Here is a 17091-nt window from a genome sequence, read left to right as displayed (position 1 = left end):
GTGTGTCTCGGCACTATATATAAAAATAGTAGGAGATAGAGGTGTGTTTGCCTGAGCTAAGGGATCCTGAGTGGGGCGTGTGAGAGGTGATGTGTTAAGGAGGTGCCTTGTGTAAGAGTGCATAGTTGATGTCTGCCCATGGGGTAGGGATTGGATTACCTTGATAATACACCCTGCCAATACAGCTCTGAAGCCTTTCCAGCAGTGGAGACCCCCCAGTAGTGCTCCTTGACAGGGTACCAGTATCTGAACTCAGAACTGCTGTTCTGGCGCGTTTGGCGGGAGACTGGGCACACTGCTCATGAAGATTCTGCAGTCCTTGTACCTCGTTCAGACCCGACTCAAGTGTTCAAGGCCCCAGTGTCTGAGCACAGCCTGTAGAACGTGAGATTGTAAACCCTGGTGAGGGAGTTCAAATTCTCTGTTTTCCTAAGGAGGAATAGAGCATTTTCAGTTTAGTGGATAATTTTCTTTTTTTTTTTTCTTTTGCAGAATACTTCAGTTTTTAGGATATAGTTTAAGTATTTCTTTGTGGTTCTGTGTAGTATGATGTCCCTCTGTCAGACTGAGCTCTTGAAACAGCTGCATGATTGATTATAAGGGGTAGTTACAAAGGGGCTACATTGACTTCCTTGATAGTTAACATTTTGAAACACATTATATATGGAAATTTTGGTCAAAGACCTATTCAGTTGAAGCAACTTTCTTGTAATTATATTTAAAAACATTGTACACTTGTATTTTACAATTATATAGATTTCTTTCTGTTTCTCTTTACTGTTGGTTTGTAAAACCCTTTTAGAAACAAGGGTATTTGTTCTAGTAACTGACCTAGTCATGGCATATTATTCTGTAAACATGAACGGTTCCTCTGCTAAGTACAGGACTCAAAAAATCATAAAAGTGTTACTAGCCCTGCAGGTCGAGTAACTTAATCTACTCAACCTAACTGTAATGTACTTGACCCGTAAATGGGTCTCAAATTGTGTGATCCTAGGCAAATAGTCTACAGAGTCGCCTTTTTATTAATTCTCACATATGATTGCACCTTCAAATATGTGAGCTCTGCGTTTCTGCAGTATGATTAAGTAGACTAAAGTTTGCTGCATGCTTCACAAGAATCTAGCCCACATACCCATGACGCCTAGCCCACGTAATCTAGGTCTTATTTTAGTTTACTAACAACATTGCAATCAGGGCAGGAGTGTTTCTCAGTTTGTTTAAACACTCAGTTTTAATACATATATTACTAAACCATGATGTGGTAACATATTGTCATCTACATACGGTAACTTTCCAAGAAATGTCCAAAAACCGCTCCACTGACTTGCAGCTTTACTGAAAAAACAAGTGTATTAACAATCTGTGAAAATTGGGTTTCAGAAAACTAATCCTTTGCACAGCAACATTAAACGTATTCTGATTTGTTTTCATCCTATTAAAATATTTTTTAATCACACAAATATATAAAAAAAATAAAGGGTTTTCACAACTACTGAAATATATTTTGAAATGTTTGCGCAGTTGACTTAGTCATTTACATTTTGTGTGTTGGGCATAACCTGACGCCCTAAATCCTTTTATTTTACATTCTAAGCAGCAGGTCACACAGTTCACCTTACAAAGTCCAGGAACTCTGCAGTCAGAAGCAAAATTAATTGTAAGAAAAACAGACTTGTGACCTCTGTCTGTGAACACAGAGCAAATGTGACACGAGGACAAGATTTAAAGGCATCTTTTATTGCCCCTCCACTTTTCAGCTGAACAGAACACCTGTTCAGTGTCATCTCAAGCAAGTATTAAAAATAGCTGGGCCTGATCAAACAAGACTCGCCAATACGAGTGGTCTTTCTGAGCCCTACAGTAATCTTACAATGGTGGTTGCACTAATCAATCAATCAGTGAATGTATAAAGCGCGCTATGTACCCAACAGGGTTTCGAGGCGCTGGGGGAGGGAGGGGAGAGGGGTGCTCCTAGCGTTCGAAGAGCCATGTCTTGAGGAGTCTCCTGAAGGTGAGGAGGTCCTGGGTCTGGCGTAGTGAGGTGGGGAGAGAGTTCCAGGTCTTGGCGGCGAGGAAGGAGAAGGATCTGCCGACAGAGGTCTTGCGCTGGTTTCGGGGGACGATGGCGAGGTTGGCGGAGCGGAGTTGACGTGTGGGGACGTAGAAGTTGAGTCTGGTGTTTAGGTAGGTGGGTCCGGTGTTGTGTATTGCCTTGTGTGTGTGGGTGAGGAGTTTGAAGGTGATCCTTTTATCCACAGGGAGCCAGTGGAGGTCCTTCAGGTGGTGGGAGATGTGACATCGGTGGGGTATGTCGAGGATCAGGCGGGCGGATGCGTTCTGTATGCGTTGGAGTCGTTTGATGTCTTTCGTTGGGATGCCTGTGTAGAGTGCGTTGCCGTAGTCAAGTCTGCTACTGACGAGGGCTTGAGTTACCGTCTTCCTGGTTCCTGTTGGAATCCACTTGAAGATCCTGCGGAGCATGCGGAGGGTGTTGAAACAAGAAGAGGAGACGGCGTTGATCTGTTTGGACATGGTGAGGGCAGAGTCGAGGACGAAGCCGAGGTTTCGTGCGTGGCTGGCTGGGGTGGGTGGGGGTCCGAGGGCGGTGGGCCACCAGGAGTCGTTCCAGGCCGAAGGGGTGCGTCCGAGGATGAGGACTTCCGTTTTGTCGGAGTTGAGCTTCAGGCGGCTGTTGTTCATCCACTCGGCGATGGATTTTAATCCCTCGTGGAGGTTGGTTTTGGCAGTGAGCGGATCTTTGGTCAGGGAGAGGACGAGCTGGGTGTCGTCGGCGTAGGAGATGATGCTGAGGTTGTGATGACGGGCCAGTTGTGCGAGGGGGGCCATGTAGACGTTGAACAACGTTGGGCTAAGAGAGGAGCCTTGGGGGACGCCGCAGATGAGGTTGGTGGCTTTGGAGCGGAAGGGTGAGAGTCGGACTCTCTGGGTTCTGTCGGAGAGGAAGGATGAGATCCAGTTGAGGGCTTTGTCTTGGATGCCGGCTTCGTGGAGACGGGTTAGCAGGTTGCGGTGGCAGACTGTGTCGAAAGCGGCTGATAGGTCGAGGAGGATGAGGGCTGAGGTTTCGACGTTGTCCATTTGTTGTCTGATGTCATCTGTGGCGGCGAGGAGTGCGGTCTCAGTGCTGTGATTTCGTCTGAATCCAGATTGTGAGGGGTCTAGGATGGAGTTGTCTTCTAGGAAGTGGGCGAGCTGCGCGTTGACGATCTTCTCGATGACCTTCGCTGGAAAAGGGAGGAGAGAGATCGGTCTGAAGTTTTTGAGATCGTTGGGGTCAGCCTTGGGTTTCTTGAGGAGGGGTTGGATTTCTGCGTGCTTCCAGCTGTCCGGGAAGGTGGCGGTGTTGAAGGAGAGGTTGATGATATTGCGGAGTTTGGGGGCGATGGTGGCGTCGGCTTTGTTGAATACGTGATGTGGGCACGGGTCCGTGGGAGAGCCTGAGTGGATGGAATTCATGGTTGTTAGGGTTTCGGCGTCGTCTACTTGGGTCCAGGTGGTGAGGCGGCAGGCGTGGGAGGAGTCGTCGGGGGTGGGGTCTGGCGGAGGTGCGGTGTTGAAGCTGTCGTGGATGGCTGCGATTTTCTGGTGGAAGAAGGTGGAGAGATCGTCGCAGAGTTTCTGGGAGGGAGGGACGTCGTTGGCGTTAGGGTTGGAGAGTTCCTTCACGATGCAGAAGAGTTCTTTGCAGTCGTGGGCGTTGTTGAGGCGTTCTGTGAAGTGGGCGCGCTTGGCGAGTCGGATCCGTTGGTGGTGTTCACGGTTGGCGTCCTTGAGGGTGGCAAGGTTGTCGGGTGTGCGCTGGAGGATCCATTTCTTCTTGAGTTTCTGGCAGGTGCTTTTGGAGGTGGTCAGTTCGTCTGTGAACCAGGCTGGTTTTTTCTTTTCTTGGTTGGTGGTGGGTTTCTTGAGTGGGGCTAAGGTGTTGGCGCAGTTGAGGATCCATTGATGGAGGTTGATGGCGGCGGTGCTCGGGTTGGTGGGTTCGGGTGGTGGGTATTTGGCGAGTGTGCTGGTCAGTTGGTCTTCGGTGACTTTTCCCCAGCGGCGGTGAGGCGGTAGAGGGATGCGGTGGTGTTCAGTGTTTTTCTTGAAGGTGAAGTGGACGCAGTGATGGTCGGTCCAGTGGAGTTCGGAGGTGTGGCTGAAGGAGATGTGGTTGCTTGAGGTGAAGAGTGGGTCAAGCGTGTGTCCGGCGATGTGGGTGGGGGTGTTGACCAGTTGACGGAGTCCGAGGTTGAGGAGGTTGGTGGTCAGTGATGCGGTGTTGGCGTCGTTGTTGTTCTCCAGGTGGAAGTTAAGATCTCCCAGGAGGATGTAGTCTGAAGAGGCGAGGGCGTGGGTGCTTGCGAGGTCGGAGACGGTGTCGCTGAAGGGGGCTCTTGGTCCTGGAGGGCGGTATATGAGGGTTCCTCTGAGGGTAGTGTTTGGGTCCGTGTGAATCTGGAAGTGGAGGTGTTCGGCTGTCTTGAGAGCGTCGTCCGTGTGGGTGTGGATTTTGAGGGTAGATTTGTGGGCGATGGCTATCCCTCCGCCGATTCCGTTGGTGCGATCTCTTCTGGTGATCTTGTAGCCGTCAGGGATGGCGATGGCGATGTCAGGGGCCGAAGAGTCGTTCCACCAGGTTTCGGTCAGGAAGGCCACGTCTGGGGCGGTGCTGTCGAGCAGGTCCCAGAGCTCGATGGCGTGTTTTCGTGCGGAGCGTGTGTTGAGGAGGATGCAGTGCAGGTGGTTTGTGTTGGTTGTTGCTGGCTTCGTAGTTCTGTTGCAGGAGAAGTTGCAGGTGCGGCAGGAAAAAGGTCCTTTGGTGTGCTTCGGGGTGGCCAGGAAGCACTCTGTGGAGGGGCCAGGGTTGAGGGCGAGGAGTTCGCGGGCCGAGTAACGGAAGCAGGAGGTGCGGGGCGTGAGGAGCAGGGGGGCTGGCGCTGGGCGCGGTCCAGGCGCGGACGGGTGCAGACGGGCTTGCCTCTGGCGCGCCTCCGGCGTCCGCGCAGCACCAGCCATTATGAAGGGAGGAGGGAGGGAGGAGCAGCTGGGAGGCGGGAGGGAGCGGCGAATGGGGGCGCGAGGGGGGCGGGGCCACAGGGAGGCAGCGGCAGGGAGCGTAGAGCAAGGGGGAGCGCACAAGGGGCGAAAACACGAAAAACAAGGCAAAAAAGTCAGCCACAATTTTAACAAACAGTCACAATTTGAAAACAATCAGAGAAATACACTAATGGCACAGTCTAACAATCAGGGAGACAGCAATCAGAGGGGCACAACGGGGGCAGAAGCGCAGGAGGCGAGGCGCTTGAAAAAACAGTAAAACGCACTACAGGGCGGTGAAAAGTGGCACAATCAGAAGGGGCACGGCGGGGGCAGAAGCGCAAGAGGCAAGGCGCTGAAAATGGAAAAACACTTACAGGATGGCGGGAAAAAACGGCACACCGGTCAAGTGAAGCCTCGAACACGCTAGCAGCACCGGTCAGTACTGTCACTGTTTTGAAGTGGAACACCAGCAGGTGTCCATGGATTTATTCCTTTGGAGTCACTGTGAATACCCATGTATATATTCAGTGAGTATCCATATGTTCCTTGGTATCGGGGTGTCTCTCTGGATTAACCGGGATAACTCTGGGTATAATGACAAGCTGAAGGTGTAAATTTGCAGCATCTTTGGTACGCCTGTGAATATTTACAGAGGTTTTCATATTTCTGTTTTCAGTGCAACACCTGTGAGCATCCATAAGTGTGTTTATAATATTCGGTGAGTATCCTTAGATTAGAGTGTATCTGTGGAAGAACACGGATGTCCCCAGAAATAATGACGAGCTGAAGGTATAAATTTGCTGTGGCGCGTCCTTCCAGAGATACCGAACGCTGTGGCTCTGCAGCTGTTCTAAGAAAGCCAGCGGTGGGATTTACATATCTCAGAAGCAGAATAAAACCTGGGCTGCAGGGAGGCAGCTGTGCTCTCAGCCAGACACTTTACACAGCATTTTGACAAATTAGCTCCGATCTTGGCAAATGCCTGTGCCTGATAAGACAAATTTCAAATTAGGCTGCAGCTAGGGAGGTTGGATTTAAAACCTGGAGCAAATCATTTTTTTCTTAAAAAAGAAATGGCACAACACCTGCAATATATGTATGTGTGTGACTTCCATAGCATTAGGCTAGCCAGAATGTACCAGAGCACTATACAGAAGAGATATTTGTACCCCAGGGCACAATTATTCCTGTTAGACGTTTGCACTTCTTAAAGAAGCGATTTACTGCCTTTTACCTGTAAACTCTTTCAGCTGAACCTGAAGATTCTCTAGGGATCACCCGTGTGAATCGGTGCAAAATGTGATCTAAATGGTGCCTTTGAGGGGATATATACACAACAGACGATGCTTGTGATATCCTCTAGCACGGACTCGCATGAGAGGACCACGTCCTGTTGTGCTTTTACTAACAGCAGTTAATTGTGGCTTCCTCATGGGTGATCAGTGTGGCCGTGGGGTGACCACCATGTAACCATGGTGTCGACATCTTTTTCATCAGGAGAAGTGTTCCAGTGGGTGTTGTCAGAGAACTGTTCTAAAACCTCAACATCTAGACTAACACACCAGTCCTGTGTTTCACCATGTACAGTTGATACTTTCAGGGCTATAAAAGGTTTCAGATTTTTCCCTTCAGTTCTCTTTGAAAAATGTGCAAAATTCAGAATTTGTCACACACATTCAGAGTGATTTATTTTTCTCGTTGTAGGGAAAAATGTAAAAAAAAAAAAATAGTTTTGCAAGAGAAATCGCAGCACAGATGAACTTTTTCTTACAGAGCGTTCACCAAATGTGTCTGTATAGCTCAGAAAGTTTCGGGTTGATTTCAAAGGAATTTGAGTATGTGACATAGATCCCATTAGCACTACTTCAGGTACGTTTTTGGTGATCACCAGGTGTGAGGTGTGCGTGATCGCCGGCTCTAGATTTGAGGTGATCTTGACACCTCCATGTGTGGTATTTTGAGTCGCCTCTTAGCACTAAGTTTGCAACGAAACAAGTCTGGGTTTCCTCTAAGGGTTTCTGAGATGAATGGTAGTGCCTTGAGTGAGGCTGGACATCACCAGTGGATCAGTCTGGTGAGCTGCGGAGGAAGTTTAGTTGATCCGTTGAAACAGAGGTCACTGAATGAGGGTCTTCCTGAGACCACATTTGAGTTTGGTCAAGGGTCCCTATCTTGAGATCTAGTTCTGGTGTGTCCACAGTTCTGTGGCTGTCTGGTTAAGCGGAAGCTGAGATCAGGAGAGATCCTTTTTACCGTAATTTGACTTCTTGAGAATGGTTTGATAAATTGGACGTGAACCAGCTTTGGACCGTTACCTCCAGGCCCACTTGATCCTTCAGGATTTAACCAGTGACTTGGAGTTGCCTGTTTTGACCACTGCCAAGTGGTCTAGAAGGAAAAGTAGGCAGGAGGGTCCAAGTTGAGGAAGAGGAGTGCGTTCCCAGCCCCTTGAAGGGCAGTCTTGCGGCTGTGTCCCTGTGTACGTCCGGAGTGGAGATACTTGAGGAGGTTATGTGCCTGGATATGAAGAGGTGGGAGGCTACGCAGCCTTCAGTCATCGTACTTTAGATGGAGAGAGGACTGAAAATGGTTTCACTGGCATCGGCTGATGTCTTTTTCAAGCAGGGAGAGACCTGGCTGATTGTTATACAGTTGCGTAAAGTATCTTGCATAAGTGAGGAGGTCACTACAGTTACCAGTAGGGCAGCAGATGTTTGGCAAGCGCCTTGCCGATGGTTCCAAGTGCAGCGTTGTTGAAGTCCTTTGAAGATTAACCTAACCAATAGTATCAAGAAACTGTCTCTCCAACTTAGTCAGAATGAGACAACGTTGATTTCACCTTCCAGATGGAATTGTGGTCGTCAGAATTGACAGATTTGGGGGGAAATGAAGGCTGAATGGTTTTATCATTCTCAGCAAAGTCTTTGTGTTTGGGCCATGGAGCATGGAGCATGGACCATGTCGCCGTGAGCAGGGTTGTTTGACAGTTTAACTTTGAAAATACATTTTGGGGGATTCTTGGAGGTGTCAGAAGTGATTTGATGTGTGATGACTAGGCCTTGAAATGTGAGATTAATAGCTTCCTCTGGCAGCCCTAAAACAGCTTGGATTGGGGGAGGGTGATTATCTACAGTTTTTTTCACGTTTTCTTCTCCGTTTTGTTTGAGCATTAAGATATTTCAGAAACCAGGAAAATTAGGGTTTCGGTCTTTTCTCATTGCTCTTCCGCAGAGCAAATTCATCAGTCAGGTTCTTCGTGCAACTGCCTTGTTAGTCGATCATGGCATGCTTATGTTCTTGGTGTCGCAAACCCCAAAGTTTCCTTTTTTTTTTTTTTTTTTGTGACTGTCCTGTGGTTTGCCTCTGGGCCCTAATCAGGGAAAGCATCTCAATAAATTCTCCTCTTAAGAATTTTTGTTCAAGTGGGAAGTGTGTGTTTATCTGTCTTGTTTTCTGTCCTCAGATCCTTGGATGAGTTTGCCTGGCTTTGCCCCTCCTGGCCCCTTCTTTCTTCTGAGATTTTGAGATCGGCCTCCCTTGGTTGCTCAGCAGGACCCGTACTAGCCGCCTGGCCGTCACCCCGTTGGCGCCTTTTGTTCATCTGTACCCATACCCTTCATGGCTGTGGTGGTTGTTGTTGATGTCTAGGTGCTTTCTTTCCTACACTCCCGATGCAGTGGCTGAAGCGTTCATTAGTCCCTGTCCGTGCATTGCGTGACCCCCAAAGAGGGAGAGAGTTGGATAGTAGGGTGGCCTCTGCCGAGTGCTCTGCCAGTCTTTTATACATTATCACCTCTATTCTTGTACGGTTGCATTTGGGGTTTGCCCCAGTGCCCTCCCTTGGGTCGCTTGCTACCCTCGCGGGCTGGGATGCTAAGGATGTGATACGGGGATGAATGTACCCGCTCCGCGGTGGGACCCCTGTTCGCTTTGCACCTGTGCTTGTGGAAGGTATTCCTGGCACTGCCCTGCCAGTATCCTCAAATACCCTCGAACCGTTGCTGCTTTCACTGTGGACATGCCCTGTTACTCTCTGCATTAAGGGTATTACTCCCTCATTGATAGTACTCAGGGTGATCCCTGGTAAATCCTTTCCTGCGTGTCTTGCCCATCCGCTGACATCAACGGTGTGCTGCCCCCAGCCTGGCACAGGTGGCACGTGTCCCCGGTCAGGTACCCTAGCCTGGCACAGGCGGCACGTGACCCCGGTCAGCTACCTCCAGCCTGGCACAAGCCGCACGTGGCCCCGGTCAGCTACCTCCAGCCTGGCACAAGCGGCACGTGGCCCCGGTCAGCTACCTCCAGCCTGGCACAAGCGGCACGTGGCCCCGGTCAGCTACCTCCAGCCTGGCACAGGTGGCACGTGTCCCCGGTCAGCTACCTCCAGCCTGGCACAGGTGGCACGTGTCCCCGGTCAGGTACCCTAGCCTGGCACAGGTGGCACGTGTCCCCGGTCAGGAACCCTAGCCTAGCACAGGCGGTACGTGACTCCGGTTAGCTACCTCCAGCCTGGCACAGGTGGCACGTGACTCCCTGGTCAGCTGCCCCCAGCCTGGCACAGGTGGCACGTGACCCCGGTCAGCTGCCCCCAGCCTGGCGCAGGTGGCACGTGACCCCGGTCAGCTACCTCCAGCCTGGCACAGGTGGCACGTGTCCCCGGTCAGGTACTCTAGCCTGGCACAGGCGGCACGTGACCCCGGTCAGCTACCTCCAGCCTGGCACAGGCGGCACGTGACCCTGGTCAGCTGCCCCCAGCCTGGCGCAGGTGGCACGTGACCCCGGTCACTCTGGGGTTGACGACCCATCTTTCTTTTGCACCTCTCTGCTCTGCCTTTTTTTTCTCTTTTTTCTTGTACTTGGGGACTCTCTCTTTTGCTAGCAGAGGACCATGCGGGCGCTTCAATCTCCACCTCGGGCTTGCTGTCCAGACTCATCCTCACTGTCCCCGAGCTTCACAACCATGTGTTTGAGTAACTGTGCGAGACCGAGCTCCCTGTTTTGTTCTCACACAGGCCACTTGTGATACCCGGACCAACCTTCCAACAACCACCCACCCCCAGGAACACACAGTCGTTGATTGGAAATGATAGGCCTGAGTTTACTATACATCAATGATAAACCATTGATGGGGACCGGTAGCTCAGTCTCCGCTCACAGACTGATACTCAGTTGTCACCTCACATGTGGCTCTGCACCGGGTGTGGCTAAGGCCTTGCAGGCCACGTACCCCCTCCGATGCACCCTGGTGTCCCTGGCACTGGGCACCCCAAGGCCGCCGCTCTGGCACCTGTGCCCTCCCTTGGGTCTTCAAGCACCCCGTGGGTGGGGGTGGTACCGGTTTATTACCGCCGCCTTCGCCATGCTAACCTGGGGGGGCCGACGCTGCAAACCCCGTAAACCTTGTTCTTTCGGGGGGGGGGGGGGGGGTGGGGGAGGAGGTTCCAGGAACATTAAGACCTTTGCCCTGTTCGATGCCTTTGGACCGTTGCGCACTATTGTCCTGTTTAAAGGACCCGGCCCAGTCCCGATTGTGGGATTTTGCACCTTTTCCAGGGGGGGCGGCCTTTGGCTCCCCTCCACCCAAGGTCCCTAGGCTGGTTGTGATGCGCCCTGGCGCACGAGGCTCTGCCTCCGAAGGCGGGGTGCGCTGGGTAGGTCTGTGCCCCCTTTCTGCCCCCACGTCCCCCAGACATCGCTGACCACTGACCAGGCCTCATGTTAACTTGCTTGAAGGACTCTGATGGCTCAGGTGGGACTCACACTCCTGAAATCAACGCACCGATCACCCCCAAATGCACCCCTGACCCCATCCTTGCCTCACTAAGCGTGTCCCTTATGATGCCAGACTCCTGGCGCTGGCGCCATTACACGGCCTGAGGGTGGCAAGGGGCGGTCGCACCAGGGCAAGGGAAGCTTGTCCCGGGAGGTGTCCACGTGAAGAGCCCACCCCAGCCGCAGGTCCCTTCCCATCCAGGACCCGCGCCAGTACGCAGTGTCTTGGGGCGTCCTAGGTGGGTCGCAGGGAAGAAAGACTGACGTCAAGGTGGCCTGGCCTTACGAAGAGATCAGTTCTCGCAGTCGTGACGTCACATGCCCCAGTACACCCTGCCAGCCTGCATGTGTCTGGTGCCCCCGCAATGCTAGGAGTGGCCCTTAGACAGTTCTAGGAGCCGGGTACCCACTGGTCCCAGAAGCACTGCTCTAGGTCTTGACATGGCTAAGGGGTCCTAAGAGTGGGTAAGGATGCACTGAACCCCCTACCTTATCTCTCTCCCCCACTTTCATTGGCTCATTGAATGGACCCACAAACAAAACTTGCATGCAGTGGGTGGACATCTTGGTGAGTGAACTCTTTTCCCCTACATCAGTGTTTGCTCTCCTTCATGCCTGCAACCAGCATTCGCACAGTGTGAGCTGCCTGTCACTTGGGCACTGACTTCTGCCTGCATTATCAGGTTATTACATCAGTGGTCTGGGACTGTATTTGCAGTCCCAGAATATCAATACGTTTGATTGCAACTTATCAGGAGGAGGGAGATGGCCCTGCTCTTCTCCCCTTTCACCGTACTGTTTCACATGGGGTCACAAACTGCACTTTGAGTTATGCATTTCTAATTTGCACACTACAATTCTAAATTGTGACGGTTTCTTTGTTCGTGTAAATTCTGTGATTTTTGTGAATCGTCGGGTTTGCAAAATACTTTTTTTAATTTGGGCTATGTTTTTAGTGAGATACTGATGCGCAATTTTGATTTGGTGATTACAGAAGCAATACGTGCTGCGCCGACAATCATGTTCATAATGAAATTATTTTTGTGTGTAGATTTGTTTCATTTTTTTAGTATCTTAATGTATTCCACTTTGTTTTCCCTGAAATCTCTCCTCTCTTCGACCCGTAGAATTACAGTTCTATCCACGAGGTGCTGGTGTCCTTTGGAAGGAGGGTCCTTTGTTACCCACTGTACAGACACTTCCTCCTGGTGCTGGAAGCCGTGAAGGACGCGAGCCTGCTCTTGCAGATGGGTAAGTTCACCTTCCACTAAAGCTTACAAGCCCGGTCTATCCAGTATGAAGACTGCAGTGGTTAACTAGCGCCTTCATGAGTGAAGGCGCTATATGCCTTTCTCGCACATCGATAATGTACTAATAGCTCTGCAAGGCACACGACTTGTTGCATATAAAGATTGCTGTGTTTAAAGTATTTGTGTGTTCTCATTGGTACTTCTAACTGCGGATTCCTCTCCTTTTGAATCCACCCCTCAGCCTGCTAGACTGGATCTGAACTTTTTTCAGGCAGCTGCTCTCCCTGTCAATAGACAGAACTTCCAATCTCAGCAGCCGCCGCATCCTGACCCCTCCCCCCCGGAAGTGACGGCCCAGGACGGTATTTACCCCTCCCTTACCCACTAATATCAGTTCTTTTCTTCTGCACCCATTCATGTGGATCCGGAGCTCTACCCCCCCCAACCTTCTGTCTGTGACCCCCCCTACATTTCTTATCATCACAGGATGCTAGGGACGTGTCTCCCCTGAAGACCATGGGCTCCAACCTTTGCTGCCACTGCAGGGAGCAGATGTTGGTCACAGACCCACACAGCGTTTCCTCTTGTGGCTCCGATGTGGCCGTGAGTTGAGGCTTTGTACCAAAAGAAGCTCAGTTATTCATCCGAAGTCCATCGTGGAGCGAGAGCCCCATGCCAGCCTCTCGCCAGTGCAGCCTGGCCTGGCACTGACCGGGCACACTGCGCCTCCTCCCGGCTGGCACCAGGTCGCGCCTGCACACACTTACCCCGGGGCACACCAGGTCTGCCCGGTTCAGCGTTGGCCACTACCCCAGATGTGCCAGTCTGGACCCAACTCCAGTGCTACTTTAGGATGTGCAGCCAAGGTTCGCTAGACCCCAGACACGTCTCGCCGTGAGCAGGAGGGCACGATGCCCAGCTGACTAATGACCCGACCATCGTGCAGAACTGACTCCTAGTCAGACAAGCTCTGTTTCTCTGAGACAGCCTCGTCGTAGCCCCCCACCCCCTTGTAGCGCACGACCGAGGCGCATGCACTGGCCCAGAATATGCTTTAAGGGTTAACAGCACAAGCGCAACATTTGCTTCAAAAAACCACTCAGTAAACCTCCCAGACCAACTTAGTTAATCGGAAAGCATTTATGATTAAAATTAACCAAAAACGAACAAAATGGATCGCTTGAAAGTGACGGGTCCATTCCTCATGGGCAGCCAATGACCGTGACTGCACCATCCTAGCAGCGCAGCACCGCAGGCGGCTCCCAGCAGTCACACGGCTCGGCCCCCCAGCAGTCACACGGCTCGGCCCTCCAGCAGTCACACGGCTCGGCCCTCCAGCAGTCACACGGCTCGGCCCTCCAGCAGTCACACGGCTCGGCCTCCAGCAGCACCCTGCCGCCTCCCTTCAGTCGGGACGGAGCTGCTGGGTGAGGGTCAGTTGCCTTACACAGGCAGACACAGTTCACAGCTTCCAAACTTTACAAAGTTCCTGTGGGGGTATCTCTGGTTGGGTCTCAGCAGCAGACAGTCTCTCTTGGCGTCCTGAGTATGTAGACTGTCACCGTCTTCCCCCTTTCAGCCACCTCCCCCATCTTAGATATTCAGTCCAAGGCCCTGCCTCCCTCTGGAGGGCCCTCTTTAAAGATACCAGTTAACAGCAGGTGTACCATGACTTTGTTGCGTTCCAGTTCCAAAACTAAGTCCTCACCAAGACATGTAGCAGACCAGTTGCAATACTCAACTGGTTTGCTTCACAAAAGGGGACTTAGATGATCTCACTTGGTGTATTTAGATACTGACCCTTTTGTAGAACAAACCACAGAAGCCTTGCTCGGGGGGTCCGCGCGCCCGCCCACAGTTCAGCCGTCTGTCTGCTTTCAGTTCCTGCACCTTGCAAACCTGCAGGAGTCTGTCTTCACCGGCTCCAGCTGTACTTTGTTCCTGGGGACCTGTGAGTGAGGCTTGGTGGATTACACTCCATACACAACCTCCACTGCTTCCTCTGAGAGGGGCCAGGTCACAGAAGTGTCCCGGTCTCCATCAGGTGTCCCACCTTGCAGAGGTGGGAGGGATTCCTTTCTTGTAATTCCACACAGCCAGGGTCTACAACAGTGAGTGACTTCAGAGCTCTCAAAGTGTTACACTAATAACATTCCAAAACTGTGCTGCTCGTGTTTACCCATTTCACGTGGATCCCCTCGCATGAAACGCGAAGGCTGGCCCCGCCTGAACAGGTGACTGGTGGCTGAAAACCATCACCCCCCATCCTGGCCTTGCAGGAATGAGTAACCCCACACACAGCCCTCTTACCTCCTCTCTAGGTCTCCTAGGAAAGTGGATGCCTCCTTGGACCATAGCCCCCTGTGAGGCTGCGCGAAGGGGGTCCGCGTTCCCCAGCACGTGCCTGCAGACAACAGGCATGTTCTGCGCCTGCTGCTGAGAAACTGAATACAGCCAACTTTCCATACAGGAAACTCGTGCACTGAGAAACAATTCGTGGTTTCCAGCCTCATAAGTCCTAGCTGTGTATCAGAGAAGAGGGAGCAGAGCGATGCAAAAAGCAGATTTTCTGCTCTAAAAAAGCTGTTCAGACCCAGCCCTCGGCGTGGGAAGCTTCTGCGGCTGAGGCTTCATGTTCACCACAGTCCTAGAGAAGGAAGTGGGCACTTCTGTGTTCAGATTTATGTGCAGTTCAGGGCCTTTAGGGTTCTCCAGATGATGATGAGGCGGTGGCAAGCAACTTGCTTCCTCCTTGCTGTTCTGATTCGGGCCTCTATTTGGTCCTCTAGAAGGCCTATGGCTTTTTTGAACCCCCCCCCCCACAAAAAAAAACAGATTTCGGCACCCCATTGGGGCCCTCACCCGAAGAATGTCTCTTGCAGTGTGTCCTGCAAGCTGTGTGGATGCTGGCGCTGCAGGTACTTACTGTGGAGGCCAAAGGAGATCTGCTCACTTAGGGCTTGCGGCTGTGCCCTTCCCGCCTGAGCTCCAGCCGCTCCTCAGTGAGTCCGTGACGGAGGCCTTGTGGCACAAACTGAGCTTGGAGCCCCATTGAGAGGCCACAAGCAGTTTGTGGGGACACCAGAGCGTACAACCTTGCAGTTCAGGCTCTGACCAGCATAGTGACTCCAAATGCCTTCCCCACTGTAAGAAAGCATCACATAACTTACCTAATGGCCCTGCAATCAGAAATAACAAATGTGGACTTTTCCTTTTTTTTCCTTCCAGTCCAGTCGCTTAGGACATAGATTCTGTCCGTTCAATAGATTCCTCCTCAGAATCAAAGAGAATCAGGTCTTTGAATGTAAGCAATTTGTTTTCCATATGCCTCAACATTAGTATATTGGAATGAACAGAAGACAAAATCCTGAATATTTAAGTTTGCATCAGAGTTCCAGATTGTAGGCTGCCTATTCCCGTTGTAAGCCGGTGTCTGCCTCAGTGTGCAGTGTGCATGTCTACACCGCTCTACGATGCCGGTCGACTAGTCTACTCCTCTCTACGTCTCATTCACCCGCACCCCGAGGTAGCTTTGGAAGGTTGGATAGTGGCAGCAAATTATCTTTTTTGATAACTACCTTGTTTGCCGCCACAAGGCTCAATTCAGTGGAATATCCATTTATAATTATAATTCCTATTGTTTCAAGTTTTATAATTTCTGTCCGGTACAATCAGACACATAGATTAACATTGCAGCAGAATGTCTTGTGGTTGTCGATGTCAAAGATAATTAGACTAATTTTCCTGTGGGGAGTAGATGAACGAAGGTTCAGTAAAAACAAATCTAATTTCTTTTGCGTACATTTTATTCAGGTAATTTATTATCTTTTCTAGAAAGGCTATTTAACTCTATAGTAAAGAGGGCGCGAGTTTAGAGTCTGACATCTTAATGGATTGTCAAATCGCTCGACCTCCGTAGATGCTGGAGAATCTATAAACTGGTTGTTGTGAGAAAAGGCCTCTTTTTGCATGGATATCCCCCACTGTAGTGCCCGGGGCCCCTGCTAAACAGGTTCCCTGGGCCAGAGCTCTTTCCCTAAAACTGTTTTGATGCATTGGCACAATTGGTTACACCCTTAGCTACCACTATCAGTCCCTAGTAAATGGTACTTAGGTACCCAGGTGTAGGAAGTTGCCTCTGTATATACTATTTCAAAGTAAGAAATAGCATGCACAGTCCAAGGGTTCCCCTTAGAGGTAAGATAGTGGCAAAAAGAGATAATTCTAATGCTCTATTTTGTGGAAGTGTGGTCGAGCAGTAGGCTTATCAGAGGGTAGTGTTAAGCATTTGTTGTACACACACAGGTAATAAATGGGGAACACACACTCAGACAATTCCAGGCCAATAGGTTTTTGTATAGAAAAATATATTTTCTTAGTTTATTTTAAGAACCACAGGTTCAAGATTTACAAACAATACTTTAAATGAAAGGTATTTCACTTAGGAACTTTAGGAACTTTGAATTAGCAAAATAGCATATACAGTTTTCACACAAATGGCATATAGTTATTTTAAAACTAGACAGTGCAATTTTCAACAGTTCCTGGGGGGAGATAAGTGTTTGTTAGTTTTGCAGGTAAGTAAACCACCTACGAGGTTCAAAGTTGGGTCCAAGGTAGCCCACCATGGGGGTTCAGAGCAACCCCAAAGTTACCACACCAGCAGCTCAGGGCCGGTCAGGTGCAGAGGTCAAAGTGGTGCCCAAAACACATAGGCTTCAATGGAGAAGGGGGTGCCCGGTTCCAGTCTGCCAGCAGGGAAGTACCCGCGTCTTCGGAGGGCAGACCAGGGGGGTTTTGTAGGGCACCGGGGGAGACACAAGTCAGCACAAAAAGTACACCCTCAGCGGCACGGGGGCGGCCGGGTGCAGTGTGCAAACAGGTGTCTGGTTCGCAATAGGTTTCAATGGGAGACCAAGGGGTCTCTTCAGCCAAGTGGGGGGGGGGCTCCTCGGGGTAGCCACCACCTGGGCAAGGGAGAGGGCCACCTGGGGGTCGCTCCTGCACTGGAGGTCAGATC

The 17091-nt window shown here is 51.0% G+C and overlaps 1 protein-coding gene across 4 annotated transcripts in view; it reads left to right on the top strand.

The window, feature by feature from the left end:
- The window catches only part of SHQ1 (SHQ1, H/ACA ribonucleoprotein assembly factor), a 166511-nt gene that overhangs the window by 87788 nt on the left and 61632 nt on the right, over nucleotides 1–17091 (top strand). For all 4 annotated transcript variants that reach the window (XM_069206108.1, XM_069206107.1, XM_069206105.1 and 1 more), the window contains one exon: nucleotides 11949–12072. In XM_069206108.1, coding sequence (XP_069062209.1) covers nucleotides 11949–12072 — 124 coding nt within the window. The remainder of the gene's footprint in view (nucleotides 1–11948; nucleotides 12073–17091) is intronic.

Source organism: Pleurodeles waltl, chromosome 9 (assembly GCF_031143425.1).
Source record: "Pleurodeles waltl isolate 20211129_DDA chromosome 9, aPleWal1.hap1.20221129, whole genome shotgun sequence".
Lineage (NCBI taxonomy): Eukaryota > Metazoa > Chordata > Amphibia > Caudata > Salamandridae > Pleurodeles > Pleurodeles waltl.
The sequence above is the reverse complement of the archived record's forward strand: the minus strand, read 5'-3'. Positions and strand labels throughout refer to the sequence as shown.